The sequence below is a fragment of the Cinclus cinclus genome, chromosome 18 (genome assembly GCF_963662255.1).
Source record: "Cinclus cinclus chromosome 18, bCinCin1.1, whole genome shotgun sequence".
NCBI classification, from domain to species: domain Eukaryota; kingdom Metazoa; phylum Chordata; class Aves; order Passeriformes; family Cinclidae; genus Cinclus; species Cinclus cinclus.
Window position 1 is genome coordinate 6,201,221 of NC_085063.1, and position 18,253 is coordinate 6,219,473.

General features: G+C 54.8%; 1 protein-coding gene across 1 annotated transcript in view; it reads left to right on the plus strand.

Moving 5' to 3' along the window:
- Positions 1 to 3,033: 3,033 nt before the first annotated feature.
- PLCG1 (phospholipase C gamma 1) overlaps positions 3,034 to 18,253 on the plus strand; it is a 41,324-nt gene continuing 26,104 nt past the window's right edge. The window contains exon 1 of the mRNA XM_062504920.1: positions 3,034 to 3,235. Coding sequence (XP_062360904.1) covers positions 3,034 to 3,235 — 202 coding nt within the window. The remainder of the gene's footprint in view (positions 3,236 to 18,253) is intronic.

The window sequence follows — 18,253 nt, forward strand, 5'->3', positions numbered from 1 at the left end:
AACCGAGGCAGCAGTGATACGCCCGGTGCAGGGGGCACAAACGTGGGTTTGAACCGGATCTGCTGCATCACAAGCCCATGGATGGGGCCTGGCGGTCAAGGGGAGATGCAAAACCCTGCAGGATGCAGCCCTACCCCCCCCCCCCCCTTGAAGTCTTAAGGATTCCAGGGTTGAAAATTGAAACCAGGTGAATTCGGTATTAAAAAAAAACTGTGCGCCCGCCGGGCAACACTGGGGAGCGGGGACAGGGAACCCGGAGCTGCAGTGGGTTTCTCACCGGGTGCTGGATGTGATCCGGAGGGAACTGGCCATGGCTGGAAGGAGCGGGGGCTGTGGGGCAGGCAGCCTGCGGGCTCGGCTTTGCCCAGCTGCTCGGAGAGCGTGCGGCACGGGGCCGGCATCCGCAGCAGCTCCGGAGCTCCGGCGGCTCTGCTTTCCATCCCCGGCACAGCCCCGCGCTGTTTCTGCCAGCACCAGCCAGGGCAGCAGCACCGCTTCCCTGACGGCCTTCCCCATCCCGCTCCTGCAGCACCAGGGATCTCTTCCCCCGTGGGGATTTCCTCAGCTGATGGTGTCTTCACCCACCCCGGGCAGGAATGAATAAATCACCCGGAGAGGGGCGTCTCTCCCGGTGTCGGGCACCTCCTCTCAGTGCGTGGTACCCAGGGCAGCAGAGGGATGCATCCGTTCCCAGACACTGCTGACAGCGATGCTGGGCTGCAGGGACCACCCCGCACCTGCCTGCGGGGTGGCCTCAGAGCGCTGTGTCCTTGTATTTTGTTTGTCCCCAGGTCCTGAGCATGCCTAGGTCACCTGGCCGTTGGCCTGTTCCTGGTGGGAGGATGCAGCTGCTGCATGAATCCTGCAGGATATGGGGGATGGCATCCCGTGCTGCGGAACTGTGAAGGGGGAGGTGCTGGGGCCACTCTGAAGGGAAAATCCCCTTTTCCTTGAGGTGCTTGCAAGGGGAGATTGCAGAACCCCCAGACTTCCATAGCCACATGATGAACACAATCCAGGGAATTTCTTCAAAAGAAAAACAGGAATATAATGGAAGTTTTTGCTTCCCTGAGGGGTGGGGGTTATTGTTCACAGCCTGGCTGGTGCAGGAGCTGGGACCACTGAATGGGGCTCTCATGCAGCAGGCACACAAAAGCTGTCAAATTAAACAGTGGAATTCCTTGGCGTGCAGCATCTCGGACACAGACAGCTAATGCAAGGCTCAAAGATGATCAGTCAAACTCAGAAAAAAAAAAAATCCATGGCAAACAGCTCATTGTAAACCACATCCTCCACGTGCTGGCCCCAGCCACCTCGAGCTCGGGGGCTGAGGACACACCTTGCCGGGTGCTCTCCATCAGCAGGAACAGGCAGTGTTTGGGAGCAAGGGAGTTTCCTTTCCTGCTTCTTCGATGGCCGCACTCCCTTCTCAGGTTTTGCCCTCGGAAAACAGGGGTGTGCCCATAATGCTCAGCTATTTTAAGACCACTAGGAGCCGGCTGAGGCCATTGCACAAGCCAGGAGCAACTTCCCTGGCAGCCACAGCAACTCACCCCAGAGAGAATGAGGCTCAGAGTGCTGTGCCAGCACCAAGCACAGGCTCCAGCAGCTCTGGCTCAACTGAGCACCTCCCCAGCATCCTTACAGTGCTGCCATACACTGCTCACTTCTATCAGGGCAGGTTTAGGCTCTCACCTCAGTGTCTGTCCTTGCCTGCTTGATGCCCAGACGCCAGGTAGGATCCTAAACGACCTTACAGGGTTCCTACTGTGTGTGCACATGTGTGTGCTGGGCAATGTCCCTGCGGAGGCAGGTGAAGCAGTAGGACAGAGGGAGCTGCTCACATGTAGGATCCACTCAGGGATGGGGCCCTCAGGTAGAAAACGACGTTCCTCCCAGTCCCAGCTGTGAGCTGGGGGGGTGAGATAAGGACTGCTGAGCACGGGCTGTCTTGCCATGGCCCTGTGAACACGTGTGTATGTACGTGTGTGTATTCACAGAATCATTAATTTTAGGGGAAAAAAAAAGTCATAGGATCAATGAAGTTGGAAAAGTCTTCTAAGATCATCAAGTCCAAGCATTAACCTATATTTATACATATAAATGGGACAGCCTGAGCACCCGGTGCCATGGGGTGCCCTGATGGAAAGGAGGGCACGGCGAAGAGGGTCAGTGGCACGAAGAAAGGGAAATCGCAGGCTTTAACCACATGAATGGAGCAAACTGCACTGAACCGCTTCCCAATTCAGCCACTTATCCCCTTGCTAGCCCTGCTTTTGTGTGGTCTCTAACCCTGTTTTTTGTGGGGCCGGAGAGCAGCTGGAGAGTGCCCAGTGACCCTCGGCTCCCCACACGTCCCCCGGGGCGGGATGCCACAGGCCACCCTGCATGCCCCATCCCTCTTTCCATGCCAGCACGGATCCAGCTGGGATCTGTGTGGAGGGAACTACAGCAAACGCAGACCTGGGTTCATCTAGAAGCCACACCGTGGTGCCAGCGGCAGCAGAACGGAGGGGTCTGTCCCTGGGAAAAGCCACCGTGGATGCAGTGTTGGGACTTTACATGTGCCACGCCAGGATCCCACGCAAACGCTGCTGTGGGTGCCGAGGCGCTGAGGTGTTCTGCGGGGTGCGTGACACACGGGGGACCTGTGGGGTGCAGTGTGGTCCCCCAGGGGTGCCAGGGGGTGCAGAGTGCCCCGGTCCCCCAGGCGTGCTGGGTGGTCTGTGGCACCGGCATCCCGCACCAAGCAAGGGCTCCATCCGCCCCACGGGCCTGTGCCCGGGGATGCTCCGGTTCCCGAGCCCCTCGGCCGGCAGGACCGGGTGCGCGTCCCCGCTCCCCGCGGACCCCCCGCGCTGCGCCTCCCGCCCCCGGCGCGGGCAGCGCTCCGCCCCTTCCCCTCCCTCCTCCTTCCTCGCTCCTCCTTCTCCTCCCTCTCCTCCTCCTCCTCCTGCTCTGCTCCCCTCCCGCGGCGGCGGCGCGGGGCGCGGCGGGGTCGGGCTCTCCCGCTCCCCTTTGTTCGCCGCTCCGATGGCGGCCGGGCCGGGCGGCGGCTCCGGGGCGCCCAGCGAGGCGGAGGCGGCGCAGCTCTGCCGCAGCCTGGAGGTGGGCACCGTCATGACCCTCTTCTACTCCAAAAAGTCGCAGCGACCCGAGAGGAAAACTTTCCAGGTGAAGCTGGAGACGCGGCAGGTCACCTGGAGCCGCGGCTCCGAGAAGGTCGAGGGGGCCGGTGAGTGCGGCGGAGGGAAGGGGCGGCGCAGGGGCTGCGCTCCCTCGGGCGGGGCTGCGGGGCCGGAGTCGTTCGGGGAGCGCTCGGTGGCGAGGAGAAAGGAGGAAAAAAAAATAAAAAAATGAACCTCCGTGCCCGGCATCTTCCCACAGACAGGCCGGGGGGCGGAGAGGGGTGCGGGTCCCAGCGTGGGGCCGGCCCCGAGCGCGGGGGATGCGCGGGGGATGCGCGGGCCGGTACCGCCACTGCCCCCGCCCAGCGCCGCCTCCCAACTTTCCGCATCCCCGTTCGGCACCAAACTTCCTCTGGGATAAACGAGGTGTTTTCCCAGGTGGTGCCTTGGCGAGCAGCACCCGAGGGCTGTAGGGAGCCTCAGAAGGAAGCAGGATTAGTGTGAGCCGTTTTGCGGTTGCATCCCCGGAGCAACAGATGACACCAAACGGAAAAGGTTAAAAAGTAGGAAAACCAACCCAAAATATTGTGCTGTAGTTCCATCCTCTTCCCCATTGCCCTCACATCAGCCCGAGGGTGATGGCACAGGGTCAGATGAGTCCTGGGTTCCTGCGCTGGATGGGGACAAGGAGGACAGAGGAAAGGATGTGTAAGAAACCTGAGCGTAAAACCGGGAATATGGGTGGGAAGGGGGTGAGAACTGGCCTGCCCTGCACTCTTAGCCTTGGTGTTGGTTTCCCAGGTTTTCTTAAGTTATTCTTCCTGCCCTCGTGTGCACCAGCACGAGGACAGGGTCTCTGTGGTGTGCTGGGTGTGAGGAAGAGGGGATGTGCTCTCACTGGTGAGAGCTTGGTCCTGCTTGTGGCACTGCCTTCCCCATGCTGAGGGGTGCAACTGAGGCTCAGCCAGGCCAGGGAGGGGTTGTCAACTCTCCTGGTAAGTGCTCCTGGTCCAGGATGGAAAGGTGGGATGCTGCTAGTACCAGGGGCTTAGATGAGCAAAGGGCATGGAGATGGTGACCACATCTCTGCAGCAGATTCACAAAATGCCAGTTTGGGGCTTTGGTTTGCCCTAAGACCCTTCGAGCCTTTTGCCCTATGGTGTCTGCAGGCAGATCTGGACCTCCTTTAGCATCATGAGGATGTGAAGCTCCCCCATCTCTTTCCCAGAATGGCCTCTGGGAGCAATGAGGCAGTGTGAGAGGGAGGAGAGAGAGCATTCTATTGACCCTGTGCTTATGTTGTTCTTAAACTAAGGCACAACAAAGGTTGGTTTTGCTGAGGAGATTCTGGTCTTGGGCAGAGCCTACGGACTACGTGTGCCCATGGTGGCCAGAGGGCCCCACGGGTGATTGTTCCTGGGAACAGACCTAGGTGTGCCCTGTAACCTGGGACCTTAACTTGGGGGAAATCTAGAGAACTTCAGCTTCTGTACCAGAGCTGTGGGCCTAGCAGTGATAAAGCCATGGCTGCAAGGTATTCTTATGCTGTGCAGATGTCCCAGAGCAGAGCAGTGAAAGCAAAGACAGTGTCCCAGGAACCGAGGTGATTGTGTTTCTTTTAATGGCACAGAGGAAAATTCCTTGGGGCTTCTCTACTGTGCTACAGGCAGGTTGTCTGGCTGGTGGTTTTGGGCTCTGGTTTCCACACTATGTGTGACCCTCCCAAGGGGCAGGGTGGGCCTCGCTGGACACAGAGGACATCAGGCTAAAGAGCTGCTGCATCTTCAGCCCCATCTCTCTGGTGCCAGATGCTTTCCCCATGGCATCCTCTCTCACCAGAGTGTCTCGCCCTGTCCTCAGTCCTCCCCTCTGGTGTCACCCAGCACCCTGAGGGGTGGGTCTGAGGAGCAGGGTTTTGCTGTAGCACTTCCTGGACAGAACTGTGAGGCTCCAGGTGGAAATATCAGCCTGTGTACACAAATAGTGACTGGGTTTCTAGGCAGGCAAGGCAAAGCCATGGGATCGATGGCCAGCAGTACTAGGTTCTTGGCCAGCTTCCCTGTTTTTATCTGGATGTGCTTTCTGGGCAGAAAGAGGATGCCTGGGAAAAGCCAGGTGTGTGATACCTCCCCTTCGTGTGGCAAGTGCACCAATGTATTCCCCTCCTGGCTCATTCCCTTGAGGTCAACACTGCCATGGCCATGGTGGGAACCAGAGGGGGAAGTAATCTGGAGCTGAGCTCATCACTTTCAGTGAAGGGTGATTTCAACCATGGGCAATGACTGATCCAATTCTCTCCGTGAAGACAAGCCATGCCAGCACAGGAAGCAGTTGGCTGGGGCTGGTAGGAAGACTGGGTTTTGCTTTCTGTGGTGATACTGGTTTGGCCCCAGCTTGCACTGTGAGGAGACCAGCCAGCTGTCAGGAGGTGAGATGTTCCTTCCCATGGAACAGCATCTCCACCAAACATGTCTGGAGATTTACAGGTCAAAGATTGCTGTGTTCGTGGGTCACTAATGGATGGTCTCGTGTTTCTTGAGAGTTGGAGACTACCAGGGAGTTTTAGACCACCCTGGATACACATTAATTGTCTAAGTAGGAATGATTCTGTGTTTTTATCCATTTTAGAATAGGTGGATATCCATAGTATATCACGTGGAGGTTTTGGGCTCGGGGCATGTCTGTGTGGATGGCCATATCTTGGAGAGGTCTGTCTCCATGGACACAAAGTGTAGAGGATCTGTGCTCCTTTCTCTGCTCCTGGTGGGTTGTGCAGAAAGATGTGTATTTGTCCCAGGGAAGGGTGGGTGAGGATGGGGGACCTGGCTCCATGGTTGACAGTGCTGGGAAGAGCATAGCCCCTGTGGCTGCAGCTTGGGGAGCTCCTGTTGCATGGTGGGCAGTGCAGGAAGGGACAGAGGCTCAGCTGGCTCATCTGCAGGTGGGCTATAGCTGCAGGGAGGAGAGGGCTCTGGCCACAGCCACTGCCATCGTTCCTTGGTGTGCTGGTGTTCATTTCAGAGCTTTGCCATCACTGTCAGTGGTGTTGTGGAGCAGCTGCTGCCCCTGGATCTGCAGGGGCTGCTCTGTCAGTACTTCTGATCTCTGCTGAACTCTGGGGGGTTGTAACAGGCAACCAGTTCTTTACCTTAAAAACAATGTTTGGGTGGTGCTTGGCTTTCTGTGCACACTGATGTGGAGCTTAGAGGGGAGCAGAGCCTGAGCAGGCTCCCTTCATCCCACTGCTGGAGAGAGGTCCAGGGAGCCCCTGTCCTCTGTGCCTTTGGTCCTCAGCAGCGTGGTGCTGTCGGTCTGAGTTCTCTCACTCTGCCACGCTGCCCTGCCCAGACGTGATGTGCCACCCGTAATTTCAAGTTACTTAGTGATGCCAGCAGAGTCTGACTGGCCTCTGCAAGGAACTTTTGGCACTTAAGGATGAAGGCCTCTCTGTGCTTCAGCATCTGCTAACAGCAGGGAGGTTGGACCAGGGGGATGCTGGCTGTGGAGGAGCCTGTGTAGATGTGGCACCTGGGGACTTGGTTCAGTGCTGGACCTGGCAGTGCCATGTTCATGGTTGGACTGGATGGTCTTGGAGGACTTTTCCTACCCTAATGATTCTGTGAAGGGTTGGGTGGCATCATCACGTGTGCTGTAGATGGACAGGTAACCAGCTGGCCTCACTGGCCACTGTGAAGCTGCCCAGCCTTACCTGGAAGTGCTGGGGGACCAAGAGCAGGGAGCCCTTGCTGGAGTGACAGCCCTCTCCTCGTGCCCTGCTTTGTGAGCCTTGTGTAGTGCTTTGTGAGCGCTGCATAAAGACCCTGTGTGTGTCCCCCAGTCTCCCAGCTCTGGCTGGGCAGCAGGCAGGCAGGGCCTCCAGCCAGCTGGGCTGACACGTGAAGAGCCTCTCCTCTTGGGCAGGACCCTGCTCTTCGCTGAGCTCTTCAGCTCACTCCAGTGAGGAGAACCTCCATGAGCTGAGGACTGCGGAGGAGGGGTAAGCTCCCCTGGGCAGGAAGCCTTTCCCTTTCCAAAACAGTTGTCTCCTTCTCCTGTCCTTCTTCAAGACTGTGCAAAATTCAATCCTGATTCGTGCCAAAGAAAAAGAGAAAAAAGGCTTTTTTTTTTTTTTTCAATTAATACTTGTTTTTATTCATAGGGTTCCAGCCAGGTTTAATTACCAGTGCATTGCTTTCTTGCTAATCAACTCTGCAGAGGGCCTGGCTGCTACAATAGGAAGAGTGCTAATAATTTTCTATTCTTTTTGTTAAGCATCCAGACCAAAGTAGAGCTAATCCCTCAAGTCAGTTGTCTTTTATGCATTTATTTTCTTTTAAACTTCCTGTGTTAACTGATTCTTTATCTTTAATAAAAAGTGGTCTCGCATTCTTACCTTCTCATGCTGGCGGGGGGGTTATAGGCCAGCTTCAAATTGAGCTGTTTGCCTTGAAACACATCAGAAAATTCAGAGTTTGCTCAGAGAGTGAGCTGAAAATTTGGAGCAGATGTTTGTTTTATAGGGGAGAGAGAGAGGAAAAAAAAAACTACCTCAAAAAAAACCCTGGTTGCATTCTTGCTTTCAGTGAAATGAGCTCAGTCCCTTGGAGGTGGAGAAAAGCTATCGCCTGTGTAAAAGAAAAGAAATGAGCTGTAAAATATTAATGCAAAGTGGCTCTGAAGTGTGGCTTGTACTCGCCTCAGCCGTTTCAAGCACCAACCTCTTTTATTAGTCCACTGGGGCATAGCTTTTTTAATTATGTTTTTTGGGGGGACATTTGCTTAAGCTGAGGAGCTTGGAGCTCCTAAGAAGCGAGTGAGCCAGAAATGGTTTTCAAGGATAAAATAACTTCAGTGAGCTCCTCTTGGAGTGCAGGATGACTTCTGCACTGGAGGGTCCCCTCCTGCTCCACCACCAAGGATGCAGGATGCAGCAGGATGCCCTGCAGTGGGCAGGAACGGGAGGAGGGTGGTGCCTGGAGCAGGGGGCTGCAGAAGTGCTGGGGTAGGAAGGGGAGAGTGTGGCTTGTGACTGTCAGGGTGGTTGAAGCTTCCCCTGCTGACGCTCTGCTGTGGGAGTTTCTTGAGGGCAGAATTTTTGTGTCCCCCTTCCTGCTTACGAAGGCATTTGTGCTACACACAAAGCAAGTGAGCTCTGCTGTGCCTGTGCCACCAAACTGAAGCAGCCTCTCCCCTCACTTCATTTCCCTTTGTCATTCCATTTTTACTCTTGGTGGCATCTTCCAGGAGGAACAGGTCAGAAAACCCCTCCCCATGCAGTGAGACACATTACCTCCTCCCTTGGCATCTCAAAAGCTTCTCTGCAACCTGGAGAGCAGCTGGAAGTTGGCTGGCTGGGAGGCCTGTGTTTTCCTCTGGTACCTGCACCCACGTCATCCATCCATCTGGTTCCTTCCTCTGTCAGTCAACCACATGGAAGGAATTGACTTATGGGGTTCAAGCCCACTAATTAGAATGTGCTGGTGAGGTTTTGCAAGGCGTTGGATTGATTATTTCTCACCAACATCAAGGGGCTGAGTTTTTCAGGGCTTGGCTTTCTCCTTGCCTGTTGGCTGGACACCATGTGTGGCAGCAGGAGCACCTGAGGGAGCTGGATGTGAACATCTGGGCTTGCAGAGTGCATGCCAAGAGGTGCCATGCTCAGCTCCATCGTCTCCCATCGCCAGGGGCTATTCTGCTGTGGGATTTTATACAGAACTTTAACGTGCCCCATCTCCAAGCTCAGGAGCTGGGCCAGCAGTTGCCCAATCCAGTCTGCCCTCTGTCTGCTGCTCTGTTTGAGCTGCCTTGCCTGCACAGTGGGGATGGTCACCCTTGTCTCAAAGTGTTTGCTCGGCTCTCTGAGGACAGTGGCTGCCCTGTGAACATCCCCAGGACATACTGACTGTCCCCTGTCCCTGCCTGAGCAGGCGTGTGACCTCCTGCATGTCTTACAGATTGCAGACGCAGGAGGAAAGGCTCTGCAGCCTTGGTGGGAGTCAGTGCTAAGGTCCCTGCCCCTGAGCAGTCGTGAGGTCCCAGTCCCCACGTGCTGAGTGTGGCAGAGCAGGCCTGGCCACTGAGTTGCCCAGGAGTGCAGACCTGGTGTAAATTCTGTGTTCCTGGGAATGTGGGCACTGCTCTTTGGCTGTGACCTTCCCCTCCAGAGAGCACAGGGGCTGTTGTGTCCTTTTGGAACTGACCCACATCAAAGTGTGCTGTGATGGGCAGCCTGGCCGGGATGTAAAACTTGGGAGCACTTGGAATGGAGCTCTCAGAGCAGACCCTCACTTATGGTGTTGGCTACATCACACCAACTTCTGCTTGAGTTGGAGGCTTATTGATGAGCTGCAGCAGCTCAGCCTGTGGATGGCAACTTCAGAAGCTGCTGGAACACGTTTGAGAGTGTGTCCACCTCCTCTGTGTCTGCCAAAGTGGGGTCCTGCTGTGGTTGGCTTGACAGACAGTTGGTGCTGATCATCTCATCCATGGGACTGGCAGGCAGGAGCTGTGAGGTCTCTTTGAGGTCAGCCTGTGACTGCTGTCCTGCAGGGCTGTAGGAATTGCCCAGCACTGCACTGGTGTTGGGCTGTGCTCTGGTGGGTGAAGAGGCCAGCAGTGCAGTCTGTGCCGGATGCTGGCCAGCCAACAGCTGGGCTGGTGCTTTTGGGCTCAGAGGTGTGTGACAGTGGCTCTAGGAGCCGTGTGGCCTGGCAGGGCTGCAGCCAGCCCCCGTGCTGTGTCCCTGCTCCTGAGCTGCTAAAGGTTTTGTGAGACCCAATGTAAAGCTCACAGTGAAGGAGGTTGTGGGGACTCCAAGAACAACTTGCAGCGTGTGGTGAGGAGGTGTGGGCCTTTGAGCACAGAAAACCCAAGCAGCTCTGAGTTTAAAAACCATTGGCTGCACCTTACCATACAGTAGAAGGAAATGGGTAAAGTCATTGGAGAAGAATTGTTACTTTTCTAGTGTTCTCTGAGGTTTAAAGGCAGTTGAAATCAGAAAATTTTGAAGCTCTTACAATGCTTTTGAAAAGCTCCCCCACCCCACATCCTCTCTTCTTCCCCTTGGCCAAACAGGCTTGATGAGTGGATGGTGGAAGATGATGTTGGAATAGAGCAACTAGAGGGATACCTGTCTAGAGAAGGATAAAAGGAGACAGCAGCTCTGAGTGTTCCACAGATGTGCAGCAGCTGTATGGAGAGAGCTGTGTGGTGCTTGATATCTGGGGGTGCTCACAAACACCTGTGGCTGCCCCAGCATACCTGTGAGGCTCCTCGGCTCACTTGGTCTTTGGGGTTGCTGCTGCTGGTGCCTCATATGAGCTCAGTTTCACATCTAGCACATCCTCTGCCAGTGACTGTGCCCTGCCTGCATGGGGGTGGGTGGATGATCTCCTGGCTTTTCCCTGCTCATTGAGAGTGGTTCTGCTGCTGGAGGTGTTACATCAGACAGTGCTGGGAGAGAATCTTCCAGACCAGGGAGAGCTCTTAGGAAGGGACATGGTGACAGCAGCCATTCCTGAAGGGTCTTTGTAGTGCTGGAAAAAGCTGTCCTTCTAAATGGTTTTAATCTTTGAGTATTCTTATTTTGCACAAAATGCTGTTTTACGTGGAAAAAACTTTTCGATATGGATTCCAATGAGAAACTTCCTCATTTCTGAGAATTTTCAGCTTTCTGAAGATCCCCCAGTGCTTGGAACTCTAAACCAGGGCTGTCTGCTTCTGATCTGCCAGGTTCATCCCTCCTGTCCCAGCTGTCCTTATCTCTGAGCACTTTGCTGCCTCTCAGTCTGTCCTTATCATCTATTGAACATCTTGATACACTGGATGGCAGGAGGATTCAGGATTGTGGAGCACCCTGATCACCCAAATAGCCATGGGCTGATGTTCCTAGCAGAAGCTGGCCACTCTAAATCTGTACAAATCAGCAGAGCTTTAGGATGCTGCCAGCCCATACTCTGAAAGTCTGTGTTTTTCAAACTGCTTTTTAGTTCTATCTCTGCTGTCCCCGTGGTCTGGTGGCTCTTTAGCCTGATCTGGGGTCCTGAACTTGGCTGGCTGGGGAGCCATGGAAGGCCTTCCAGAATCTGGGATGGACCTCTCCCTTGTTTTCCTCTGCAGGTCCTCCCTTCTGTTTGTAAACATTTGTGGCTCTGAGGTTTTGGTCAGTCCCTTCTTGTTGCTGTCAGTAGGGTGCCCCAGAGCATTCCTGGCTGCCCAAGCCAGGCAAACCCATGGTGCTGGTTTAAAATCTTCCCAGGGAAGGTCGTGGTCCAGCACATGGTCTTCTGTGTTGTGGGATGTTGTGCTGGGCTGTTTGCCCACTGGCCTTAAGGACGCAGTGGCCAAAGGCCACCGCAGAAGGGGCAGGACTGTGACTTACAGGTTGTGTTTTCTCCCCAGCCCATTACAAACACATTTATTTTCTTTTTCTTGGAATATGACTCTTTCTTTCCTGCCTTGACATATGGAATTGCAGAGCTGTGCTGTCCTGTGTTTGTAGCTCACCCCCAGCCTTTATCCATATGATGTGCAGAACTCCTGCCTTCCCAGTCGTGGTCCTTTGGGACGTGACCTACTGGCTGAATTGTCTTAGGGACGAGGGTTGCCTTTTCTGCTAGCTCCAAACTCCATCCCCAGGAGCTGGATGTGTGCTGTGTGCCCTGCACAGCCAAGGTCCCAGTGCCTGGAGGGATGGCTGCAGGAGGGTCATTGTGCTGTGGGTGCTCTGCTGCCTCCTGACTGCGAGCTGCTCCAGCTATCCTGCTCTCCAGCTTTGCTGGAGTTCCCCTGATTCCCTCTGTGCTATCCTGCTATCCACTCCTGGGATTGCCCCGTGCAGAGCCCCATCCTGCTCCCTTGGAGCATCACCCCGTGGTGGGGCCACACCAGCCAGAGCTGGAAATCGCCACATCAAGGAAGGCTGTGCTCCGCAGGGACGCTGGGCAGAACAGCTGCTTGAGAGTCTTTTTCCTGTTTACTTGCTCCCAGAAGTGCTGATGGTGTGGTGATTAAAGGACACCCCCCTGCATGTGCCTGTGCATCCTTCATCCCTTCTCACCTCTGGTGGTGTAATCCTCAGTCCAGGTCAGATAACGGGGCTGCCTGCAGGTGGGGGTTTGGCCATGTTGGGAGCAGGGAATGTCCAAGAGGACTTTCACCCCCTTGGCTCCCTGCCCTGGAAATCTGCGCCCCATAAATCTGCTTCCCAGCTGGCAGGAGGTGGGGACTGCCTGGGTTTGTTTGCTGAGCATTTGGACACTGCCTGTCTAGATCCTTGTTGGTGTGAGGCTCTCGTGCCCCTGGGCTCCTCAGAGCAGAACACAGAACCTGCTGCCTCACTGATGATGCATCCACCTCTGGCTCCTCTTGCCAGGATTCCAGGGCATTCTGGATACTCTGCTTCTCTTCTGATCTTGCAAGTCCTTGTCCTCTTAATCCCTGTCAACCACAGAAGACCAAAATGCTGTGTCCCTGGTTCCAAAGCAGACCCCAAGCAGTGCCAGGGCAGTGGGGAGTTGGCTCTGCTTGTCTCTATGTCCCATCAAAGCAACAAAAATTGATTTTTGTTGGGTTTTTTTTCCCTCTTCCGTGTCTCACATGTCCTGTATTGCCTTGTGTCAGCCTGTTCTTAAGGTCTTGATGCTAGCTGGAGTATTGTCCCTGTAATCTCCAGCAGCTCGGGCTCTGGAGCGTGTTGTGAAGAGGTCTGGAGGTGAGGGAATGAAATTTTTGGAGCATTGATACATCAGATTTGATATGAACCATGGAGCAAGTTGGAGTACAAACAGGAAGAGGTCTCCAGTCATGGGGACCAAACCAGGTGAGGTCATTTAAAAAAAAAAAACAATCCCAAGTGGTTTCACGCCATCACCGCAAGCTTCTGCTTTCCCCCCATGAACTGAAAATGCTGTCACTTGCCAGGGCAGTGTGTGGCTTGGATAGTGTCTGCTCAGTACCTGGGCATCTTCAGCTGGATGGTGCTATAAGGAAGCTCCAACTGTCCTGCTCTGCATCTTTGCTGGTTATCCCCCAAAATTTTGCCTTGGCATTGGAAGGTGGAACCAGCCCCGGGGGTTCCCGTCCTGGTTGGTGCAGATGAAACAAATCTGGTGGAAAAGGAAGAGGAGAGTCACTGTTTCAATTTCTACGACACTGGGACAGGCTTGATTTCATCAGCAGCTGCTCTGGTAACTTTGTGTTGGGGTGGGTAGAGGCGACTCAGGTGGAGAATCCAAGGAGAAGGTGACAGGAGGAGGGGTCTCCCTGCATTTATTGGTTGAGATGGCCCAGCCGGTGGCCTCTCTGCAGACGGTGGCACAGGGGGAGATCGAGGGGAAGAGCACACATCTGGATGTCACATCTGTGCTCTGGCAAATACTCAGCCCTGCCAGTCTCAGAACAGCTTTTGAGTTGAGCATGGGATAGGAAAAGGTCAGGCTGTTGTGGTGACCTTGAACAGCTCAGCAGCAGATGAGATCTTTATCCCATCCTTCTCTTCCCAGTGTTGTCCTCACACTGCAGAGTTCAAGCCCTGGTAGGGACAGGGACAAGTCCTGCTGCCCACTGAGGGTCCTGACCAACAGGCACCTCTGCTGTAAATTACTGTCACGGAAATGTGATTGTGTTGTCTGGTGGGGTGGATGAAAACTGAGTCCCAGCGTTTGAACATCGCTGACATTTGCTGCCACTGTGACAAATCTTTTCTGGCCTTTGTGCTCTGCCCTGGGGACAATGTGTAGTCACTCTTGTCTCCAGTTGCTTTGTGACAGGGCATGACCCCTGGGCATAAAGTTGGGCAGGCACCTTTGTTGAGTGCAGAAATCCACAAAATGCTCCAAGGAGACCTTGCTGCTGTTGGACACTTGGGTCTCCAGATCCACCTCTGCCAGGGCTTCCTCACTGGCCCTGCCAGGCTCCTGTCAGGGAGCCATGCATGAGCTGTGCATTCGGAACTGCTGGATTGCCACATCTCTCCTCCTGTCCTGCTCGTTTTCTGCCAGTCTGCTTGGTCCCATCCCCTTCCCCTCACTGGCAGAGAGCCTGAGGACATCAGTGATCCTGTAAGGTCCAGGAGAGGGTTGCAGAGATGTTGCACAAGAAGGGTTTCCTGTTCAGCCCTTCCATGAAGGACACCTGCCCGGAGAGCAGCTTACTTAAGCCTCTCACCTTCTTCTGTGCTGAGACACAGCATGGATTGGTGCCTCATCAACCTGTCTCTGCACACCTGTGGATCTCCTTACAGCTGTAAGGAGATCTTCCCTGGAGGAAGAAAGAGTGGCAGAAGCAGGAGCTGTGTTCACAGGTCTTCATCCCATCCTCCCTCCAGCTTATTCTGCTCCTTTAAGGTCATTGCATTTCTCACCCAGGCACGGCTGGGGGTTGTGGAACCTGCAATGCCATGCAGAAGAAAGGTCACCTTGGGGGTGGATTGTGGAGCCTTCCCTAGACAGGCTGTCCAGAGCACCAGTGCTGAGCTTCCCCTTTCCAGATGAGTCAGTGGAACTTTGTGCCTCTCAGACAGGGCGATGACTGAAAGGTCTCTCTGCTGGCTGCCACCAGCCTCATCTCATCTGGGACAGGGACACAAATATTTTCAGAGCAGCATCTGTGTGAGCAAAAACTGGGGCTTTGCCTTGGCTAGAGCAGCTCTGCCTGTCTTTGGGGTGGAAATGTGCTCCTGTGTTCTGTATGGTGACAGTGCAACAAGTCCAGGGCTCTCAGAGGTACCAGCCTTGCATGTGGGAGGGGGCACAACCAGCAGCCCTGGATGCCCAGCTTGGTACAAAACACCACAGCTCCACAAAGAGAAAATTTCCGTGGAGGACAAGAGGGAGCCCCAGCGCATTCCAGGAGGAGGATTGCTGGAGCCCTCGCCTGGCATTTGCCATCTGCTGCCTGTCTCCTTCAGCTCCCCACCACTGGCTGTGGGCAGAGGCTGTGAGGTAGCAGCATCCTGCTTTGCTCACTTGGAGGATCAGCTTTGGTTTTTTACTCATATTTTCTTGCAGCTGAGGGTGAGCAGGAGCGATGTGCTGACGAAAACAGGTCAGGCAGCTGCCAGCCCACAGCTGCCTCTGCTTCTCACATCAAGAGGATGTTCAAGAGCTCTTGAAGGCCACCTGCATGAGGCTGATGCTGGCAAGGCAGCCTGGGAAGATGCCACTGTGTGATGTAGAAGCAATGTCTAGGCAGGACCTCTGCCTCCCTGTTCCGGCCCCTAACGTGGGATATGTGTGGGGTGGAGGAGGGAAGGGCTCTTCCTCACATCCTCTCCTCCAGCCCGCAGAGGATGCGCAGTGCAGCATCATCTCCTAATCTCCCTGCACATCTCCTGCAGCTTCCTCCACAGGTGATAAGGATTTTGGAGGGGGGAGCAGGGGAGGGAGGAAGAGGAGCTCAGAAGCCACAGGACATGTGACTGGGGGGCACAGCGGAGGCTGTGGCAGGCAGAGGCTCGGGCAGGAAGCCCCAGTGTCCACAGAGCAGCCAGCATGTCCCCGTGTGCCCTGCCTGGGCTGCCTGGGCCATGCTGCTGGCACTGCTTGAAGGTGCCACTTCCCAGATGGTGTTCAAGGTCTCTGCCAGATCCTCTCACTCCACATTGAATGACAGGGATTGCTGAAAGGTGAGCCAGGATCTGAGTTGGGATCCAGGCTAGCCCCAGTCACCCTGGCTAGTCAGGAACTCCTCGTTGTCCCATCTCCAGCCCACTGAGCTATTCCCTCCCCCCAGCATCTCCCCTCCCAAGGTGCTTTCTGCATGGATGTTGCTGGCTCTGGGACAATGATATTGAGACACTTGCTTCATAGCAAAATCTAGTGGCTTGGAGCAAAAAATCCAGTTTGCTGACGCAGGTGAGATGAAGCACCTTGTTAGAGTAACCTGAGACACAGCTGAGCTGAGTCTGGAGGGGAAAATAGCTTTACCTGCTATTTACTATTTTTATTAAATAAATTGTATTTACCTGCATCTTTTCCTGAGGCAGAAGTACTGCCTGCATGTTGTAGCAACAAGAGCAGTGGGACCCACTGATCCCCTGGGCACCAGGATGTCCTGCCTGGGAAAACAAGGGAAATGAGAGGACGTTTTATAGGGATTTGAGTGCTTAACTGAAAGGGCAGAGTCGCCTTTTTAGTTCATAGGGGGCGGGGGATACTCTGGAGCACAGCGTTTGGTGATTGTTGGCCTCGGTGGATGCTTCAGCCATGCTCCCTGCCCTCTGAAAAACCAGTTAAGGTCAAATGAGAGGCCGCTCAGCTGGTTTCTTGTTCTGTCTGGATAAAGCATCTGTTAATGGCCCTGGCTCTTCTCTGGAAACCTGATGCGGATGCTGTGCAGCGAGGGGGGTTGCGGTAAGCTGGCCTCGAGCAGGGATGCTCCGTTCACCTTCGCAGTCTGCTTTAGGCTTGTCGATGGAGGAGAGCTTGTGGCCTTGAGAGGCTGAGCTGTTGTCACTCCCAACAGCAGCACCGATGTGAGATGTGATGCCGGGGGGATGCAAAGGGCAGGACGCGTGTCCCAGGAGCCACCTGGATTCCTCCCCAGCCCAATCCACCCCGGCTCGGCTCTGCCTGACCCCTCTGCCGGGGCTGGGGCCGTGCGGGCCAAAGCCGGGGCTGGGCAAGCAGCGAGGGGCAGGATGGGCTCCGGGCTGCCTGGTGCTGAGCGCCCTGGCCCCGGGCCAGCCGAGCACTTAGAGCTCGCCCTTCCCTTCCCTTTCCGAGCTCTCGGGGGAGTTGTGGTGGGGTTTTTGTTTTTCTTGCAGGCAGTGTTGGGTTGCAGCAGCAGAGCCGAGGCGCTGGGCAGGGCAGGGCTGCTCGGGGGGATCACCTGGCTGCCGGTGAGGAGCAGGTGAGCCAGGATGCTCCTGCGGGCTGCTGCAGTCCCTAGCACCGCTGGCCCCAGTAGCCACTTCAGGGGGCTTCCACTGAAATATTGTAAAGGAGGTGGCACTGCCTTTGCTCTCCATGCTGTTGCATAATAGATTTTTCTTGTATTTTACTCGCATGCACATTTTTTTTCTCTTTCTCCCTGGGGGCCACCTGACCCTTCGGTGCCCCGTCCAGTGATGGGAAGCATGGGGATGACCACATGGCTGTGCTTAGTGGGATCCACAATGCTAAATAGCAGGAAGACTCCTTTTTTTTTTTTTTTTTTTTTTTAAGCTCTTTTTCTTTGCCAGAGTGAGTAGGCTGCAGGCTTTTCCGCTGCCCCCAGGCAGGATCAGTCCATGACAGCCAGCTGGGGTCAGGCTGGGCTGGCAGTGACCCTGTGGCTCTCACTGCACCATTTCTCCCCAGGGAGACACAGAACCAGCAATGCCTGTTGAGGAGGTGGATGTTTGCTTGGAGGCTGTCCCTGATAAACGTATCCTGGAAAGTAATCTGGCTAAATGTTCTTTTTGTCAGCTTTTAAATTGTTTTAATTTAATAAGTTTTCCATCTTTCCAAAAATCCTCTGGAGGTGGTGATTTTGCAACTCTCAGAGCCTGTTCCAGGCTGTGCTTATCCTTACACGTTATAACACCCTATCCATCAGAGGGTAAATGAGGCTTGGATGAAGTTTCAGTTTTAAATGACTTCAAGGGTGGATCTGGTTTTCATGTAACCAGAGGGTAATTTGGTGGGTTTTTTTCTTACATGGTGAGGGAGGTGGATCTGGGGTCAGCTTTTTCTTTCTGATGCAACCCACTGCTGCTGAAAGCAGGGCTCTTAGCCCAGAAATGTGACTTCTTTTTTTTTTTTTCTCCCCATTTTTCAGCACTGGAGGCAAAGGGAGGGCCAGGCTGTTTCTTCAGGCAGAGAGCTGCAGGGAAGTTTGGGAGGTTGTGGAGGGCACAGCTGTTTGTACAGCCATGGGATGGTTCAGTGTGCAGTGTGGAGCCATGTGGGGAGCTCAGAGCATCTCTGGGCTGATGGGCTTTGCTGCCTCCGTCCCAGAGCCTCTCCTGGCTCCTATCTGCACACCCACCCAGGAGGGCTGGAGAGGAGCCAGCCTGTTCCAGGACTCCGGTCTCATCCTCTGCTCATCTGTCCCTGCTTGCTGCTGCTTCTTCTCTGGGGCATCCAGCTCTGCCAGGCTGCAGCAGGGTTCATATTCCATCAGAGAGCTTCCCTCTGCCATCA